This window comes from Musca autumnalis, unplaced genomic scaffold (genome assembly GCF_047663935.1).
Source record: "Musca autumnalis isolate F117 unplaced genomic scaffold, ASM4766393v1 scaffold_3, whole genome shotgun sequence".
NCBI lineage: Eukaryota > Metazoa > Arthropoda > Insecta > Diptera > Muscidae > Musca > Musca autumnalis.
This window is the reverse complement of record NW_027411866.1, coordinates 6,055,897-6,073,543: the sequence shown is the minus strand read 5'-3', so window position 1 is coordinate 6,073,543 and position 17,647 is coordinate 6,055,897. Positions and strand designations below refer to the sequence as shown.

The 17,647-nt window shown below is 38.7% G+C and overlaps 2 protein-coding genes across 2 annotated transcripts in view; both read right to left on the bottom strand.

Annotated features, from left to right (window-relative positions):
- LOC141398662 (uncharacterized) overlaps nucleotides 1-5,433 on the bottom strand; it is a 156,299-nt gene extending 150,866 nt beyond the window's left edge. Inside the window, exon 1 of the mRNA XM_073976184.1 lies at nucleotides 5,100-5,433. The gene's annotated coding sequence lies outside the window, so the exon portion shown is untranslated. The remainder of the gene's footprint in view (nucleotides 1-5,099) is intronic.
- A 5,921-nt stretch (nucleotides 5,434-11,354) lies between these two features.
- On the bottom strand, nucleotides 11,355-17,432 carry LOC141398661 (endoribonuclease Arlr). Its single transcript, XM_073976183.1, has 5 exons — nucleotides 17,026-17,432; nucleotides 12,650-14,084; nucleotides 12,394-12,590; nucleotides 11,728-11,960; nucleotides 11,355-11,667 (listed from the first exon to the last, which is right to left on the bottom strand). Exons 1-5 carry the CDS (start codon nucleotides 17,099-17,101, stop codon nucleotides 11,434-11,436), a joined length of 2,175 nt encoding a protein of 724 aa, XP_073832284.1. The 5' UTR covers nucleotides 17,102-17,432; the 3' UTR covers nucleotides 11,355-11,433.
- Nucleotides 17,433-17,647: the final 215 nt, after the last annotated feature.

Below are 17,647 nucleotides of genomic sequence, written 5' to 3'. Positions count from 1 at the left end.
TGGCTTTAAAATAGAAGACTTCAAGACTGGGATAAGAAGGCTTCAAAACAGATCTGTTGTCTATAGAAGTGTTAAAGGGGTCTTCTGTTGTATATAGAAGACTTAAAGAGGTCTTTTGTTGTCTATTCTGTTGTACATAGATGTCCCCAAGAAGTTTTCTGTTGTCTATTAAACCCAAAAAGGCTTTTTTGTCTCTAGAGGACCTCAAGAGGTATTCTGTTGCCCATAGAAGACTTAAGAGGTCTTCTGTTGTTTATACAAGACCTAGGGAAGCCTTCTATCGTCTCCAGAAGAGCTAAAATGGCTTTTTTGTCTTTAGAAGACTTCAGTAGGTCTTCTGCTGTCTATAAAAGACATCAAGCTATATTCCGTTTTCGATGGAAGATCTCAAGATGTCTTTTACTGTCTTTAGAAGAGCTCAGAAGGGCTCTTTTGTCTTTAGAAGACCTCAAGGCGCTTTTGTTGTCTACAGATGACATAAAGAGGTCTTATGTTCCCTTAAGAAGGCTCCAAAATATGGTCTGTTGTGTATAGAAGATCTCCATGTCTTCTGTTGTTTCTAAAAGAGCTCAAAAGGGCTTTTGTTGCCTATAGAAGACCTCAAGAGGTATTTTGTTGTTTTTGTTGACTCTAGGAGACCTCAGAAGGCCTTTGGTTGCCTATAGAAAACCTAAAGAGATGTTCCGTTGTCTGTGGAAGTTTTCAAATGCCTTTTGTTACTTTTAGAAGTTCATATGAATTTTGTTATCTCTAGAAGACCTCAAGAGGTCTTCTGTTGCCTTAGGAAGACTTAAGACCTCTTCTGTTGTCCCTAAAAGAGCTCGAAAGCACCTTCGTTGCCTCTTAAATGTCTATAAAATACCTCTAGAGATGTTTTTTTGTCTACAGAAAATCTCAGGAGGTTTTCTGTTTTCTCTGGAAGAGCTCAAAAGGACTTTCGTAGTTATTAGAAGACCTCAAGAGATTTTCTTTTGTCTACAAAAGACCTCAAGAAATTTTTTGTTGTCTTTTGGAGATCTCAGGAGGTCTTCTGTTGTCATTGAAGAGCTCAAAAAGCCATTTGTAGTGGAAGAGCTCAAAAGGACTTTCTAGTTATAAGAAGACCTAAAGATATTTTCTTTTGTCTTTTGCCTATACCAAACCTAAAAAGATGTTCCGTTGTCTGTGGAAGTTTTCAAAATGTCTTTTGTTGCTTTTAGAAGCTCATATGAACTTTTGTTATCTCTAGAAGACCTCAAGAGGTCTTCTGTTGCCTTAGGAAGACTTAAAACCTCTTCTGTTGTCCCTAGAAGAGCTCGAAAGCACCTTCGTTGCCTCTTAAAAACCTCAAGAGGTCTTCTGTTGTCTATAAAAGACCTCTAGAGATGTTTTTTGTCTACAGAAAATCTCAGTAGGTTTTCTGTTTTCTCTGGAAGAGCTCAAAAGGACTTTCGTAGTTATAAGAAGACCTCAAGAGATTTTCTTTTGTCTACAAAAGACCTCAAGAAATTTTTTGTTGTCTTTTGGAGATCTCAGGATGTCTTCTGTTGTCATTGAAGAGCTCAAAAAGCCTTTTGTAGTCTGCAGAAGACTTTAAGGGGCATAAAAGTTGTTGTGTCTAGAAGACCTCAAAAGGCCTTCTGTTGTCTCTAGAAGACCTCAAAAGGTCTTCTGTTGCATGTAGAAGACTTCAAGGGTTGTTCTTTTGTCTAAAGGACATCTCAAGATGTCTTCTGTTGCCTCTACAAGACCTCAGAAGGCCTTTTGGTGTCAATAGAAGACCCCTATAGGTATTTTGTTGTCAATAAAAGACCCTCAAGAGGCATTTTGTTTTCTCTAGGAGACCTAAGGAGGCCTTTGGTTTTCTATAGAAGACGTCAAGAAGTATTCTGTCGCCTATAGAAGGCCTAAATATATGTTCCGTTGTCTGTGGAAAATCTCAGGATGTCTTTTGTTGGTTTTAGAAGCTCATGATGGCTTTTGTTGTCTCTAGAAAACTTCAAGAAGTCTTCTCTTGTCTATAAAAGACCTCAAGAGATGTTTTGTTGTCTACAGAAGATCTCAGGAGGCTTTCTGTTGTCTCTAGAAGAGCTCAAAAAGGCTTTCGTAGTCCCTAAAACACCTCAATAGTTTTTCTGTTGTCTACAGAAGACCTCATGAAATGTTTTGTTATCTATTGGATATCTCAGGAGGTCTTCTGTTGTCATTGAAGAGCTCAAAAGGGCTCTGGTTGTCTCTAGAAGACTCAAAAAGTCTTTTGTTGTTTTCAGAAGACCTCAAAAGATGTTATTTTGTCTATAGAGGAACTCAAGATGTCTTCTGTGGTTTCCAGAAGACCTCAAGAGATTTTCTGTTTCCTATATAAGACCTCAAGTGTTGTTCTTTTGCCTATAGAGTATCTCAAGATGTCTATTGTTGTCTGTAGAAGGCCTCAAGAGGTCTTCTGTTGCCTATGGAAGACTTAAGAAGACCTCAAGAGGTCTTCTGTTGTCTCCAGAAGAGCTCGAAAGCACCTTTGTCGCCTCTAAGAACCTCAAGAGGTCTTTTGTTGTCTATAAAAGACCTCAAGAGATGTTTTGTTGTCTACAGAAGATCTCAGGAGGTTTTCTGTAGTCTCTAGAAGAGTTCAAAAAACTTTCGTAGTTATTAGAAGACCTCAAGAGATTTTCTTTTGTCAAAAGAAGACCTCAAGAAAGTTGTCTATAAAAGAGCTCAAAAGTGCCCTTGTTGTCTCTAGAAGACCTCAAAAGGCCCTTTGTTGTCTATAGAAGACCTCAAGAGGTCTTCTGTTGCATGTAGAAGACTTCAACAGTTGTTCTTTTCTCTATAGGAGACCTCAAGATGTCTTCTGTTGTCGCTACAAGTCCTCAGAAAGCTTTATGTTTTCGTTTTTTGTTTCCTCTAGGAGACTTCATGAGGCCCTTGGTTCTCTACAGAAGACCTCAAGAAGTTTTCTGTCGGCTAAAGAAGGCCTAAGGAGATGTTCCTCTGTCTGTGGAAGATCTCAAGATGTCTTTTGTTGGTTTTAGAAGCTCATGAAGTCTTTTGTTGTCAATAGAAGACCTCAAGTGATCTTCTGTTGTCTCTAGAAGAGCTCGAAAGGGCATTTGTTGTCTCTAGGAAACTTCAAGAAGTCTTCTGTTGTCTTTAAAAGACCAGAAGAGATGTGTTGTTGTCTACCGAAGATCTCAGGAGGTTTTCTTTTGGCTCTAGAAGAGCTCAAAATGGCTTTCGTAGTCCCTAAAAGACCTCAAGAGTTCTTCTGTTGTCTACAGAAGACCTCATGAAATGTTTTGTTATCTATTGGATATCTCAGGAGGTCTTCTGTTGTCATTGAAGAGTTCAAAAGGGATCTGGTTGTCTTTAAAAGACTCAAAAGGTCTTTGGTTGTCTGCAGAAAACCTCAAGAGATTTTCTTTTGTCTACAGAAGATCTCAAGATGTCTTCAGTTGTTTCCAGAAGACTTCAAGAGGTTTTCTGTTTCCTATATAAGACCTCAAGAGTTGTTCTTTTGTCTATAGAGTATCTCAACAAGTCTTCTGTTGTGTTTAGAAGACCTCAGAAGGTCTTTTGTTTCAATAGAAAACATCAACAGGTCTTCTGTTTCCTATATAAGACCTCAAGAGATGTTCTGTTGTCTATAGAAGATCTCAAGATGTCTTCTATTGTCTCTGGAAGAGCTCAAAAAATATGTCTTTTGTTATTTCTAAAAGATCTCAAAAGAGTTTTTTTTTTGTTTCTAGAAGACATCAAGAGATATTTGTTGTCTATAGAAGATCTCAGGTCTTCTGTTGCCTATAGAAGGTCGCAAGAGGTGTTCTGTTGTCTGTAGAATATCTCAAGATGTCTTCTGTTGTCTCTAGAAGATCTCAAATCGCCTTTTGTTGTCTCTAGAAGACCTCGAAAGGTATTGGCTTCTGCTGTCTATAAAATGCCTCAAGAGGCCTTCTGTTGCCTATATAAGATCTCAAGAAGTCCTCTCGTGTCTATTGAATACCTCAAGTGGTCTTCTGTTATCTATATAAGACCTGAACAGTTCTTCTGCTGTCATAGAAGACCTTAAGGTCTGCTTTTAGTGCCGCAAGAGTTCTTTTTCTGTCTAGAGAAGACCCAAGACCCGCCTTTGCTTATAGAGTGCCTCAAGGGAATTATTCTGTTAGAATCCTTTAGAAGACCTCAATAGCTTTAATGGGCCCATTCTCCTCATTTAAATTCGCCTGACTTCATTTATTGTATTAAAAAAATCCATATTTTCCATTTTGGGACGTAGCCATAGCTTATCTCCAGTAAAAGGATTCAATGGAAAACAAAAAGGGTACCACCGAATAAATGCAGCTTGCAGCATAGTATTTAGATTTTATATTAGCACCATAGGTACAATTTCTATGGAGACAAGCATACGTTTTGTTAGCATCAAACAAAACCGATGCCACCGTTGTGATATTGTCTACTAAGCCTCCAAAACGGAAACTTGTCTGGCGTTTTTTCCTTTCTTTCTTAGAAAGAGGTACAACCGAATCTTTCCATTCTAATTTGCATGTGGGTGGGTTGGATGAATGGTTGGTTGAATGTGTAAGCCCTCTTTGTTGATTTACTCTGGCTATGTCTTATTGCTGTTGTGGATATGTATGGATGTAGTTGGAAATATTGTCGGCTTTTACGTTTGGTTTCTTTTTCTCGTTGTTGTTGTTGTTGTTGCCTTTTCCTTTGGGCCATTCGTTTTAGAATGCAGGCAGTTTTCTTTTGTGTTGTTTTTTTTTTTATTTCTATGCAAGGCATATGTTTTGTATGGAGTTGTTGTTGCTGTTTATGCTTTTGTTGTTTGTTTTGTATCTTCTCTCCGTTGTAACTTCACAATCTGAGACATACTCCACTCTACTATAGAATATGTGTTCTCCTCTCTCCTTTAATGTGAATGAAAACATTACGAATTACATTTACACGACACGCCGCGATACACAAAGAAACCACCTTTACTACCCGCATACACAACTCGTTAGGAGATACTCTCTTTTTTGAATTGGACAAGCAAGACAAGAAGTCAAAGCAAAAAAAAAAAAAAACATCTTCCTTCGTACAAATCTCACACCATTCACTACTTCCTTCAATTACTCACTCACTTTTCGTATCTAATTTGCTTTAGAAAAACAGCTTGAATTTTAGTTTATTATTTTCTTTATTAAAACTCCCACTCGTTTCGTTTGTTTATTTCTAATAAGTTATCTATTTAAATTCATTTGTTTTGATATATTCACTCTCAATTTTAGTTATGTTATTAATTTTTGCTATGTTTTTTTCACAAACTTTATTTGTTAAATACACACATCCATCTATTGTTTGTTGTATTGTGGAGAAGAGTAAACCGAGAACAGGAAATTAAAGCCGTTCGTTTCGTTCATCCGTCGTTTTCATGTATCTGTATCTCCGTCTCCGGCAATTGTTGAAATTGTACTGAATTGTTCTCTGTATCAGACTCAGTACCAATCACTGGGCAACGTAACGTAACGTAGAGCAAATAAAACATTTGAAGACTAATATGTTGGCAACGCGTTGCTCAGTGTAGTGGAGAAGTGTTACCAATTATTAGTCAATCGATTAAATCATGAATAGAGTACTTTGTGGTGGATATTAGTTTAAAAACGTTAAGTTTGAATTAAAAAAGTTAAATCTGCAGTTTGTAGGAAATAGATCTAGGTTTAGTCATTTTTTAGCTTATTAGTAAAAGTAGTTGTTAAGAAGTGGGGTTTCCGTTTCCAACTCAATTAAAAATTGTCAAAATTAGACAGGGTTTACATTTACGAAATCCACTCGATGAAATCAAAAAGTTCGATGCCAAAGATGCCATTCAATCATGGGTGCAAGTGATCTGGCATGCCATCTTTTTAGGATCTTCATCGATGAATTTTATATGAGCCTGGACACCAAAAGATGCTATTCATTTTTGGATCCAAAGCTTATTATTTACACCAATGTTTTGACATGTCATTTTCACCAATGCTTTGGCATGTAATTTTCACCAAACCTTTGCAAAGACATTATCCATTACGACGAGAGTTTTAACAACGTTGGTTGTGATTTCGAGTCTCCGACAACATCAAGCCTATTGTAAATAATTAATCTTATATATTTAGAAAAATGTGTATAAATAAAAACACAAAATTCATATCTATTGGATCGATGGAATGGGTTCAAATGCTGATGAAAAGATCGGGTTTTTCATGACTTCCTTTGCATTGGTTCAAATGCTAATGAAAAGATCGGATCTTTCACGACTTCGTTTAAACCAGTGCAAAAGATGCCATGAAATCACGTCTTTGCATGGAACCCCTTCCTTCAAATTTTGCTGGGTGGCTATAGAACACCTCAATAGATCTATTGTTGTCCATAGAAGGCTTAAAGAGGTCTTCTATTGTCCGTAGGATATCTAAAAGGGTCATGTGTTGGACGTAGAAGACCTTAAGAGGTGTTCTGTCGACTATAGTAGACCTCAAGTGTTATTATGTTGTCTATAGAGGTCTTCTGTTGCCTGTAAAAGACATCAATATGCCTTATGTAGCCTATCGAAGATCACAAGGGGTCATCTGTTGTGCGTAGAAGACCCCAAGAGATCTTCTGTTGCCTATAGAAGACCTTAAGATGTCTTCTGTTGCCAATAAAAACCCTCAAATGGTCATTCAAAAGCTCTTCCGTTTTCTATACAAAAAATCAAGGTTTCTGCTGTTGGCTATTGAACCCCTAAAGAGGTCTTCTGTTATTTACAGAAGACCTCAAGATGTCGTCTATTGCCTATGGAAGACCTCAAGACGTCTTCTGTAATAATAATTGTTCCACAAATATACCTGAAGGGACGAGGGAGACTTCTCTCATAATGTTGCCTATAGGAGACCTCAACATGTCTTCTGTTGTCCATAGAAGACCATAACAGTCTTCTGTTGTCCGTAGAAGACCGCAAGATTGGTTCTTTTGCGTATATAAACCTCAAGATGTCTTATGTTGTCTATGACCTTGTGAGGTCTTCTGTTGTCCGTAGAAGCTCTGAAGATGTCTTATGTTGCCTATAGAAGACCTCAAAAGGTCTTCTGTAGCTTATAGAAGATCTCAATAGGTCTTCTGTACCTTATAGAAGATCTCAAGAGGTCTTCTGTTGCCTTCAGAATACCTTAAGATATTTTATGTTGTCTGTAGAAAACCTTATTAGGTCTTCCGTTGTCCGTAGGAGATCTCAAGCGGTCTTCTGTTTGCTATAGAATATCTCAAGAGGTCGTCTATTTCCTATGGAAGACCTCAAGACGTCTTCTGTAGCCTGTAGAAAATCTCAAAAGGTCTTCTGTGGCCTGTAGAAGACCTCCTCAAGGGGTATTCTGTTTTCTATATGAGATCTCAAGGTGTATTATGTTGCCTATAGGAGATCTTAACATGTCTTCTATTGTCCATATAAGACCATAACAGTCTTCTGTTGTCGGTAGAAGACCGCAAGATTGGTTCTGTTGCCTATATAAACCTCAAGATGTCTTATGTTGTCTATATATGACCTTATGAGGTCTTCTGATTTCCGTAGAAGATCTGAAGATGTCTTATGTTGCTTATAGAAGACCTCAAGAAGTCTTCTGTAATAATAATTGTTCCACAAACATCCCTGAAGGGACGAGGGAGACTTCTCTCACATCAATGAGTGCACCCCGATTCATATTGGCTCAATGATATGGGACCTACTTTTTATTGCCGACTCCGAACGGCGTGTCTTAAGACACCACTTGTAGAGGAGTTTTTTATGGCTTAAATACTCAGGAAATGTCGCCAACAGTACTGAAGTGTATTTTGCCACCGTTGAAAAATTTATGTTGCCTGGCCTGGGAATCGAACCGCAGACCTTTAGCGTGCAAGGCGGGTGTGCATACCATTGCACCACGGTGGCACCCAAGAAGAAGTCTTCTGTAGCATATAGAAAACCTCAATAGGTTTCTTGTACCTTATAGAAGACCTCAAGAGGTCTTCTGTAGCTTATAGAAGACCTCAAGACGTCTTCTGTAGCTTATAGAAGACCTCAAGAGGTCTTATGTAGCTTATAGAAGACCTCAAGAGGTCTTCTGTTGCCTTCAGAATACCTCAAGAAGTATTCTGTTGTCTATAGAATACTATACAAGAACTTCTATTGTCTATATGAGACCTCACCTGGTCTTCAGTGGTCCATAGAAGACCAAAAAGAACTTCTGTTGTTTATAGAAGACCGCAAAAGGTCTTCTGTTATCTGCAAAAGCCAAAGACCACAAGAGGGACTTCGGTTGTGCGTAGAAGACTTCAGGAAGTCTTCTGTTGCTTTAGAAGACCTCAAGAAGTCTATTGTTGTGTATATAAAGCTTCAAGAGGGCGTAGAAGGCCTTAAGAGGTGTTCTGTAGACTAAAGAAAGTCTCAAGAGTTCTTCTGTTGCCTATAGAAGTCTTCAAAAGCTCTGCCTATAGAAGAACTGAAGAGATCTTCTGTTGCCTACAGAAGACTTAAAGAGGTCTTCTGTTGCCTATAGACGACCTCAAGAGGTCTTCTGTTGCCTATAGAAGACCTCAAGAGGTCTTCTGTTGCCTACGGAAGACCTCAAGAGGTCTTCTGTTGCCTACGGAAGACCTCAATAGGTCTTCTGTTGCCTACGGAAGACCTCAATATGTCTTCTGTAGACTGTAGAAAAACTCAAGAGGTCTTCTGTAGCCTGTAGAAGACCTCAAGGGGTATTCTGTTCCCTATAGGAGACCTCAACATGTCTTCTGTTGTTCATAAAGATAACACACGTTTTCTGTTGTCCGTAGAACCGCAAGAGGTCTTCTATAGCAGCCATAAGATGCCTTTTTGTTGTCTGTACAAGACCACAAGAGGGCCTTCGGTTGTGTGTAGAAGATCTCAGGAAGTCTTATGTTGTGTATAGAAGACTTCAAGTTGTCTCCTGTTTTCTATATAAGACCTCAAGAGTTTTTCTGTTGTCTATAGAAGACCTCAGAAGTCTATTGTTGTATATACATGGCTTTAAGACGTCTTTTGTTGTACGTAGAAGACCTTAAGAAGTGTTCTGTAGACTACTAGGCCTCAAGAGTTCTTCTGTTGCCTTCGGTTGTGCGTAGAAGACCTCAGGAAGTCTTATGTTGTGTATAGAAGAATTCAAGTGGTCTCCTTGAAGAGGTCTTCCGTTGCCTATAGAAGACCTCAAGAGGTCTTATGTTGCCTATAGAAAACCTCAAGAGGTCATCTGTTGCCTATAAAAAACCTCAAGAGGTCATCTGTTGTGCGTAGAAGACCTCAAGTGATCATCTGTTTTCTATACAAGATCTCTTTTATCAACTCTAGAAAACCACAAGAGGTCTTTTGTTGCCTCTAGTAGACCTCAAGGGTTCTTTGCCTATAGAAACCCTGAAGAGGTCTTATGTTGTCCGTCGAAAACATCCAGAGGTCTTCTGTTGCCTATAGAATACTTTAAAATATTTTCTGTTGCCAATAAAAGACCTCAAGTTTTAATTTTTGGTGCGTAGAAGACTTCAATTGCTATTCTTTTTCCTATAGAAGACCTCAAATCAACCTGTATTAAATGTTCTTAGGTTAATTTTCTATCCTCTAAACTCTCAAAAAGTAAACACCAATTTATCCTATGCGTTAGGTCTTAACGGAATAGTTATGCTGAGTGTAGTATTCCCAATCTCATCTCAGTTCGAAGTCTGCAAAGTATTGATTTTTGTGTTATAACTGAAGGTCAGACTTTTATGTATTTGTTTAAACTAACGACGGTACCTCAACCTCTGTCACAACACCTGTTAAGCAAGGTCTTAACCAGCACAGGCTGTTCGGTAAAACTGTATTGGGTGGAAATTGTTTATCAAATCAGTTTGATATTGTAAGCCGTGACACAGTGGATTTTAGCTTCTTTTGGCTACATCAGAATATATTGTTGTTGTAGTTTTAACAGCATAGGTTTGATGCAGTTTGGTAGCTGCTGGCCGAAACCCTTTTGGTTTCGGGTCAATCCGGTACAAAGAACTCGCTGCCGTGAGATTGCAGCAAATATTATGGTTACATTTGCTGATCGGGTGAGATTAGCTTCGTTCCAGAACTAAAAAGATTTTACACATTTAAAACATTTTGCACATTTTTCCCAAAATGCGTTCCCGTACACCAAAAAACTTGTAAAATGTTCACTTCTCTTTGAACAGAAATGGCGCCAAATAGCTTTCTCTTTAGAAACTTTTTACACGACAAATTTGGGCGAGCAAAATGTGTAACATGTTTGCCGGGTTCTAATTGGCGGATACGCCGACTTGACATTTGTTCCAGATTTTTTGACGTTTCTGTAATTTTTCCGTTCCCGTACATTTTTGAAATATGTGTATGTTGGACTCATTTTCGACAGTTCTCTCTTTTGCATATTTTACCATTAAAAAAGTACTGGAACGGAGCTATTATTTAGTATTTATAAATCAAGGACTTAAATAAGCTGGGCAGTTTCACAGAACATTGTTTGATTGTGTTACAATAACATAGAATATATATAACATTCATCAGGTGTTAGATTGGGCGCCAATAGAAGGCAATTCCAAATGAGTAAAATCAGGACTTGCCCTAAGTGCTGTAATATCTCCATAGTTGTTTAACTTCTGAACAGATGAAGCATGAAGACCAGCTGGAATGACATTAGGCCATCTGCGATTTTCTGTGCCGCCGCGCATATGCTTTCCTCTCATAGAGAAGTTTAGGCACGAATTGATAATCAATTTAGTCAATCCTTCGCACTGTGAACTGTAATAGGATGTCTCCTCATGACAGCTAACGATGAAATTATGTGAATAGAATTGCCAGGTGTACGTTTGGGCGACAATTGAAGGTGAAATTTCCGCAGATCAATTCAAAATTTCAAGAGAGTAAATAAACGGCCACACTGGCAAAAAACCGATATTTAAGCAAATATCGGCAGCCTAAATATGCCTAGTTTAGGATCTGAAAATTATTTGGATCTTTTGGGGATCAAGCTCTTGTAAACAGAATATGTGAAAATGACATGCTAAATCACTTGCACACATTCTTGAAAACCATCTCTGGCATCGAACATTTTGCTGGGTAAATATTGTAGTGTGGTGGATAGTATGATGTATGTATATGGGTGGTGAATTTACTCTTACTCTATTACAAATATGAATAGTAGGTCCAACAACCGTCTGACGAATTTAGTATACAATTTGTTCGTAAGATGTCAGTTTTGTCGAAAACATTTTCTTGGTCTCAATAGGAGGCAACGTTTTCTTACAATTTCAGGGGGTAAAAAGAGAACAATTATATGGAAAATACATAAGAATTAGTTGACTATATTTCAGGATTCAAAGTACCAATTAATAAAGTCTAAAAATAATTTTTAAATATATTTTTTATTTCTACTACAGAAAATTACATAAGAAAAAACTCGAAAGTTAAAATCTACAAAATATTTAAATCTCAGGATATGCACTACCAATCAAACTCTTTCCACGATAACGCCATGAATAGGTAACGATGCCAAATTTACTATTACCCAGGGAAACAGGACAGGTTCTGTCGGGGCGCAGCTTGAAGCAGACAGTATACAAAGCTAATTCCAATTCGGGTGATGTGCCCACAAACAAAGTATTAACCGGTTTGTTCAGACCGTTATGGGTGAAACGGACCTTCAACACCTTGGCTTTCTGTAAGTGAAAGAGGCAAATTAATCACAAATGTTTAATCCGTTGGAAGGTATGACTTACATTTCCCAAATCTATTTGATTCAGATAACCCTTATAATCCAAACGTCCAGCCTTTTCTTCATCGGCAAAGTATACCCAATTGTGGAGACCAATAATGGTACCATTTTTAACCTCATTGACAAAGACATGTTCAAAACCAGAGCTGCCAATTCTGCCACTGCCTCGAGAATATTGAGTAAACCACAATTCCTTGACCAAATCGCGATGGGTTTTGGGATCAGGACCCACAATACCTGTTGAAAAAAACAAAGGATGAAAAGTTAAGTCTTTTGAAATCTAAGCCCGATATTTCATTTTGTAGAGCATGAATATCGTAAATTTGTCCTGCGTGGGCTTAAGCCGTACGTACACACATCCAAAGTTTCAATAAAGTTGGGCGACATTTCTGCATAGATCGAATTTTTCTTTCATCTATTATCAGAAATGATGTCCAACTTTACTGAAACGTTGCATGTGTTTACGACTTTAAGACCTCGGTACATAATCGTCTAGCTTTTGCTTAAGTTATTTCTGGTAAATGAATAAAGAACGGTCTAGCCAAATTCGAACTACGTTGCCCTTTGCCTTATTTATTTACTATTTTATCAAAAAATGACTTTAGCAAGAATGCTATGCTGCTTATGTACCGAGGCCTTTATTCTCTCTTTTTCTCTTTGCCTGACTTACCTTTGTTTTGCAAGAACAACATGGCCTGGCGCATTACACTGGTGGCCATAACTGCATCCACAAAATCATTTTCCTCTTTGCGTTCATTGGGTGTGACATGTTCATTGGTCAGGGTATCCTGTTCATAGTTATTGAACAGTAAACGCATTTTGGCAACAGTGGGATTTTCTAAGGCCTTGGCATTGACATCCAATAAACTAAAATAGACAATTTTTGTTAAGACTTTTACAATAAATATTTATTTATCATAGCTTACGGTTGTGGTGCCTCATCGGTGCTATCAATGGATCGTGTTTTACCCTGAGGATTAACAGTCACCAAACTTAGCTGACTATTAGTCTCCTTGGTGTAGAGAGTTTCGGTAAGGGTTTGAATTTCAGCATCACTGGCTGTGGGATTGTTGTCGGTACTGGTTTGGAAACCAGGACGCACAGTTGTGGTACGTCCACCTGTGTGTGGAACAAAAGAAACACCATTACCACCAGGACTACCCGGTGCAGATGGCAGTTTGGGTGTGGGAGTTTTGACTGTGGTCGTGCTAGTTGCTGCGGCTGCTGGTGTGGGCAATGGCTTATTCCAGGCCGATGGTGATGAGGGGCTGTGAGGAGAGCTTGGTGTTGGTGTAGGTGATTTGGGTACTGGCAAGGCGGGGAAATCTTCTTTAACACCGCCACTAGAGGGCCTTCTGGGACCTGGTAAGGCAGGGAAATCTTCTTTGGTTGGTGTAGAGGGTTTCTTGGGATCGGCCATGCCACCTCCACGTAAATCAAAGTCCATTTGTTTGGGTTTTGCCGTAGTTGTGGTGGTGGTTGTGCTTGTAGTTGTGGTAGTGGATTGTGCTGCAAAACCTCCGGTGCTTGATGTTCCGGGCACTGGACCAAATCCAGGTCTGGCACTTGGTTGAGCTGGTCTAACACCGGAACCACCGCCATAGCTTAAATCAAAACCAGAAGGTTGAGACTTCTTGGTTGGTTGATAGGGTCCAAATCCAGGCATAATGTTGGGTTGTCCTCCGTATCCAAATCCTGGCATGACGTTGGGTTGTCCTCCAGGTCTGGGTAAATTATTTTGGGAAGTTGTAGACTGTGATGTGGGGACATTTGATGTTTGAACTCCTCCACTGGGCTTGGGTAGATTGTTTTGATTGCTTTGAGCCGTGGGTGCGGCGGGGAAATTGAAAGCACCACCACTTTGTGTGGGGCCACTGGGTTTGGGTACATTACTGCCTGCATTGTGGGGACTTTGAGGCTGAGTAGGTTTTACTGTGGTTGATGTTGGCAAAATTGGACTACCGGGCATGTGGGCGCCACCAGGTACATAGGTTCCACCACCACCACTGATGCTATTTGTTGGACCTGAAGGTGCTGGGAATTGAGGTGGTTGTTGCGGATTACCACCCCATGGTGATGTTGAGGGTGTATCTGGCCTTGGACCTAACGGTACCATGGGAGCTGGGTTTATGGTCAATGGTGGTGGCCTATTGGCAGGACCCGAAGATTGTCCCGCGTAAGCATTGTTGGGTCCTGGTACAGTTTGTGGGGTTTTTGCTGTGGTGACCTCTAAAACTGGCAAAGGTGTAGTGGTAGTGGTTGTGGTGCCACGACGGAACCAACCAAAGAATCCTCCACTCTTCGCTGTTGTGGTTTCCTCGGGAGGTGCTGGTGTTATGGCAACCTCACTTTTATAGGATGCTGGAAGGGGAAGAAGAAAATAATCAAGAAGAAGAGGAATGAATAAAGGAAATGCAAATGTGAAGTGGGTTTCATAGGTAGTTGGTTTGATAATCTAAGAACACTGAGTTCATCTACTTTAGCGGTCTACGTATAGAAGACCTATTTACGAAGTGTTCTACTTATAAAAGACTCCTTTAGGAAGACTTCTATGCAGAGAATACCATTTCAGGGAGGATTCTACTTATAAAAGAAAGTCTTCCACGCATAGAAGACCCCTTTAGGAAGTACTCTAGATATAGAAGATCCCTTTGGGAAGTCTTCTACGTATAAAATACCCTTTTAGGAGGTCTTTTATGTATAGAAGACTCGTCTAGCAGGTCTTATGGGTATAGAAGACCCTTTAGAAGATATTTTGGGTATACGTAGAAGACCACCTTAGGAGGTATTCTCCGGATAGAAGAATCCTTAAAGAGGTCTTCTATTTATAGAGGAGATTTTCTACGTATAGAAGACATTTTAAAGAGTCCTACTTATAGAAGACAACTTTATGAAGTCTCCTACCCAAAGGAGACCCTTTTTGGGGAATTTTCTTCTTATAGCAGACACATTTAGAAAGTATTCTATACATAGAAGACCCCTTTAGGAAGTCTGTTGCGTATAGATGATCTATTTGGGAAGGCTCTTATTTATAGAAGATCCCTTTAAGAAGTATTCTTCAAATATAAGCCCCCTTTAGGAAGTCTTCTACGTATAGAAGACCACTTTAGGAGGGTTTTTAAGTGTAGAAACCAATTTAAAGGACCTTATAGGTAGAACACTAATTCAAGAGGCATTCTTCGGATAGAAGAACTCTTTAAAAGGTATTCTATGGACAGGGGAGGTCTTCTAGGCAGGCTCTTATTTATAGAAAACGCCTTTAGGAAGTATTATTCAAATAGATGTCCCCTTTAGAAAGTCTTGAGGGGGTTTTTACGTGTAGAAACCCTTTAAAAGACCCTCTGCGTTTAGGTAGAACACCAATTCAGGAGGTATTCTTCGGATAGAAGAACTCTTAAGAAGGTATTCTATGGACAGGGGAGGTCTTCTACGTATACAAGGAAGTCTCTTACATATATAGAATACCCCTTAAAGAAGTATTCTACGTATTAGAAGACCCCTTTAGGGAGTCCATAACATATAGAAGACCCTTAAACGGGTCTTCTACGAATAGAAGACCCGTTTAGGGAGTTTTCTACTGATAGAAAGCACCTTTAGAAAGTAGTCTACGCATAGAATACCCCTTTAAGAAGTACTCTATATATAGAAGACCCCTTTAGGAAGTTTTCTACGTATAAAATAAACTTTTAGGAGGTCTATAACGTATAGAAGACCCTTTAAGGACGTCTTTAACGTATAGAAGACTCGTTTAGAAGGTCCTCTACGGATAGAAACCTCTTTAGAAGGCCTTCTGCGTGTAAATAGAAGACCAATTTAGGAGGTATTTTTCGGATAGAAGAACTCATAAGGAGGTATTCTGTGGATAGGGGAGGTCTTCTACGTCTTCTAACGGATGTCTTCTATGTATAAAAGGAATGCATACAGAATACCACTTTAGGATATATTCTACGTATAGGAGACCCATTTAACAGGTCTTCTACTTATAGAAGACATCTTTAGAAAGTCTTCTACGCATGGAAGATTCCTGTTGCGTATAGAAGATCCATTTAGGAAGTCTCTTAATTATAGAAGACCTCTTTAGAAAGTGTACATATAGAAGACTCTTTTAGGAAGTCCTCTACGTATGTAAGACGCCTCTAGGAAGTCTATTTCGTATAAAATACCCTTTTAAGGAGTCTTCTACTGAAAGAATACACTTTCAGAAAGTATTCATCGCATGGAAGAACCCTTTAGGAAGTCTGTTACTTATAGAAGAACCCTTTAGAAAGTAATCTACATATAGAAGAATCAGTTAGGAAGTCTTCTACGTATAAAAGACACTTTTAGGAGGTCTTTTACGTAAAATCTCGTTTAGCAGGTCTTCTATGTATAGAAGGCCCTTTAGGAGGGCATTCTACCATAGGAGGTATTCTCCGGTTAGAAGAACCCTTATGGGTAAAGAAGGTCTTCTAAGTATAGAAGACATCTCAAAGAGGTCTATTATAAAAAATAACTTAAGGAAGTCTTATAAGCAAAGCAGACCCCTTTTGGGAGTCTTCTTCTTTTAGAGAACACCTTTAGAATGCCTTCTACGCATAGAAGATCCCTTTTCGAGGTTTTTACATATGAAGACTCATTTGGAAGGCGTTCAACATACATACAGAACACCTCTCTACCCTCAATGACTACTGAACTCATCTCTTATACCCTAGATGATAACCGAGCTCATCTAACCTTCCGGCTTCTAGAAAAATGAACTGTACCAACTTTCGCAAAAACAGAGTAGAGCTCAATTTATTTTTTTTATACGAAAAAAGTATTTGAAATACTTTCTTGTTAAAATATTCAATTCATTAGAACTTGTCTACCGATAAGAATGACTCGCAGGTCATTTGCTGTTCTTTAAAGAGGGAGATTACAGTGGACTCTTGTTTGGAGATGCTATTGCATGTCGAAATATCGGTGGAGATAATAACAGTGATGTTGATCATAAGAACCCAAATCTGTTGCTAATATAGGATCTAATCTTTATGTTGGTTCCTCTTAAACGTCTATGTTTTAAAATTTGTCCATTGGCTGTTTTCAAATATTCCAACATGTTGTCTTTAATGATTTCTACTTATCCATTTGTCGCTAAATCTCTCTGTGGATCACCTACAAATCTCACCTATTTATTGATTTAATTACCGAATTTCCCAGATCTTCTTTGTCATGAGGTTATCTCTGCTAACAGCTACCTGGCGGCAATGAGATAGCCTTTCTTACCTTCTGAATTTCTCAGTAACAATTTAAACAATAATCTTAATCCCAAAAATGTTGTTACCTGCAAACTCGAACTGAATCACACAGCAAACAAACAAAAATATGGTTGTTGTTAATTTCAGGCGTTTCAATAACATTATTATATAGGTAGGTACGTGTGTTATTTTTTAACAACAATAACGTCAATGTTATTTAAGAAAAAACAAAAACAACAAAATCACGGCTAAAGCCAACTATTGGCTACGATCGCAGACACACAAGAAACTCCCGAAATATTCGATGTTAAAGCGGCAAATGTTGAAGAAAGACTGAAGAGCAGCAGCAATTATCAACTGCTTAGAGGGTATCACTTCATTATTTTGCTTAATCTCACAGAGATTGTGGATGTTTGCCTTTGTTTTAATAAGACAAGATCCCACACGAATCACACACACACACACATACCTACGAACATAGAGAGAAAATATCACCTAGGGTCTGGCTTAAAGTTGTCCATATTGTGTTTTTGTTAGTTTTACAATTTTGCATAAGTGACGTTTTGGCAAACAAGACCTTCGTTCAAAACTGGTTCAGGTTTTAAAAGAGAGGTTTAATTACAGAGAGAGAGCGCAACAGAGGCTTTGACAAAAAAATCAAAACATTGCCAAATTTGAGAAAAAAGGTGTTAAAAAGGTAAACAAATA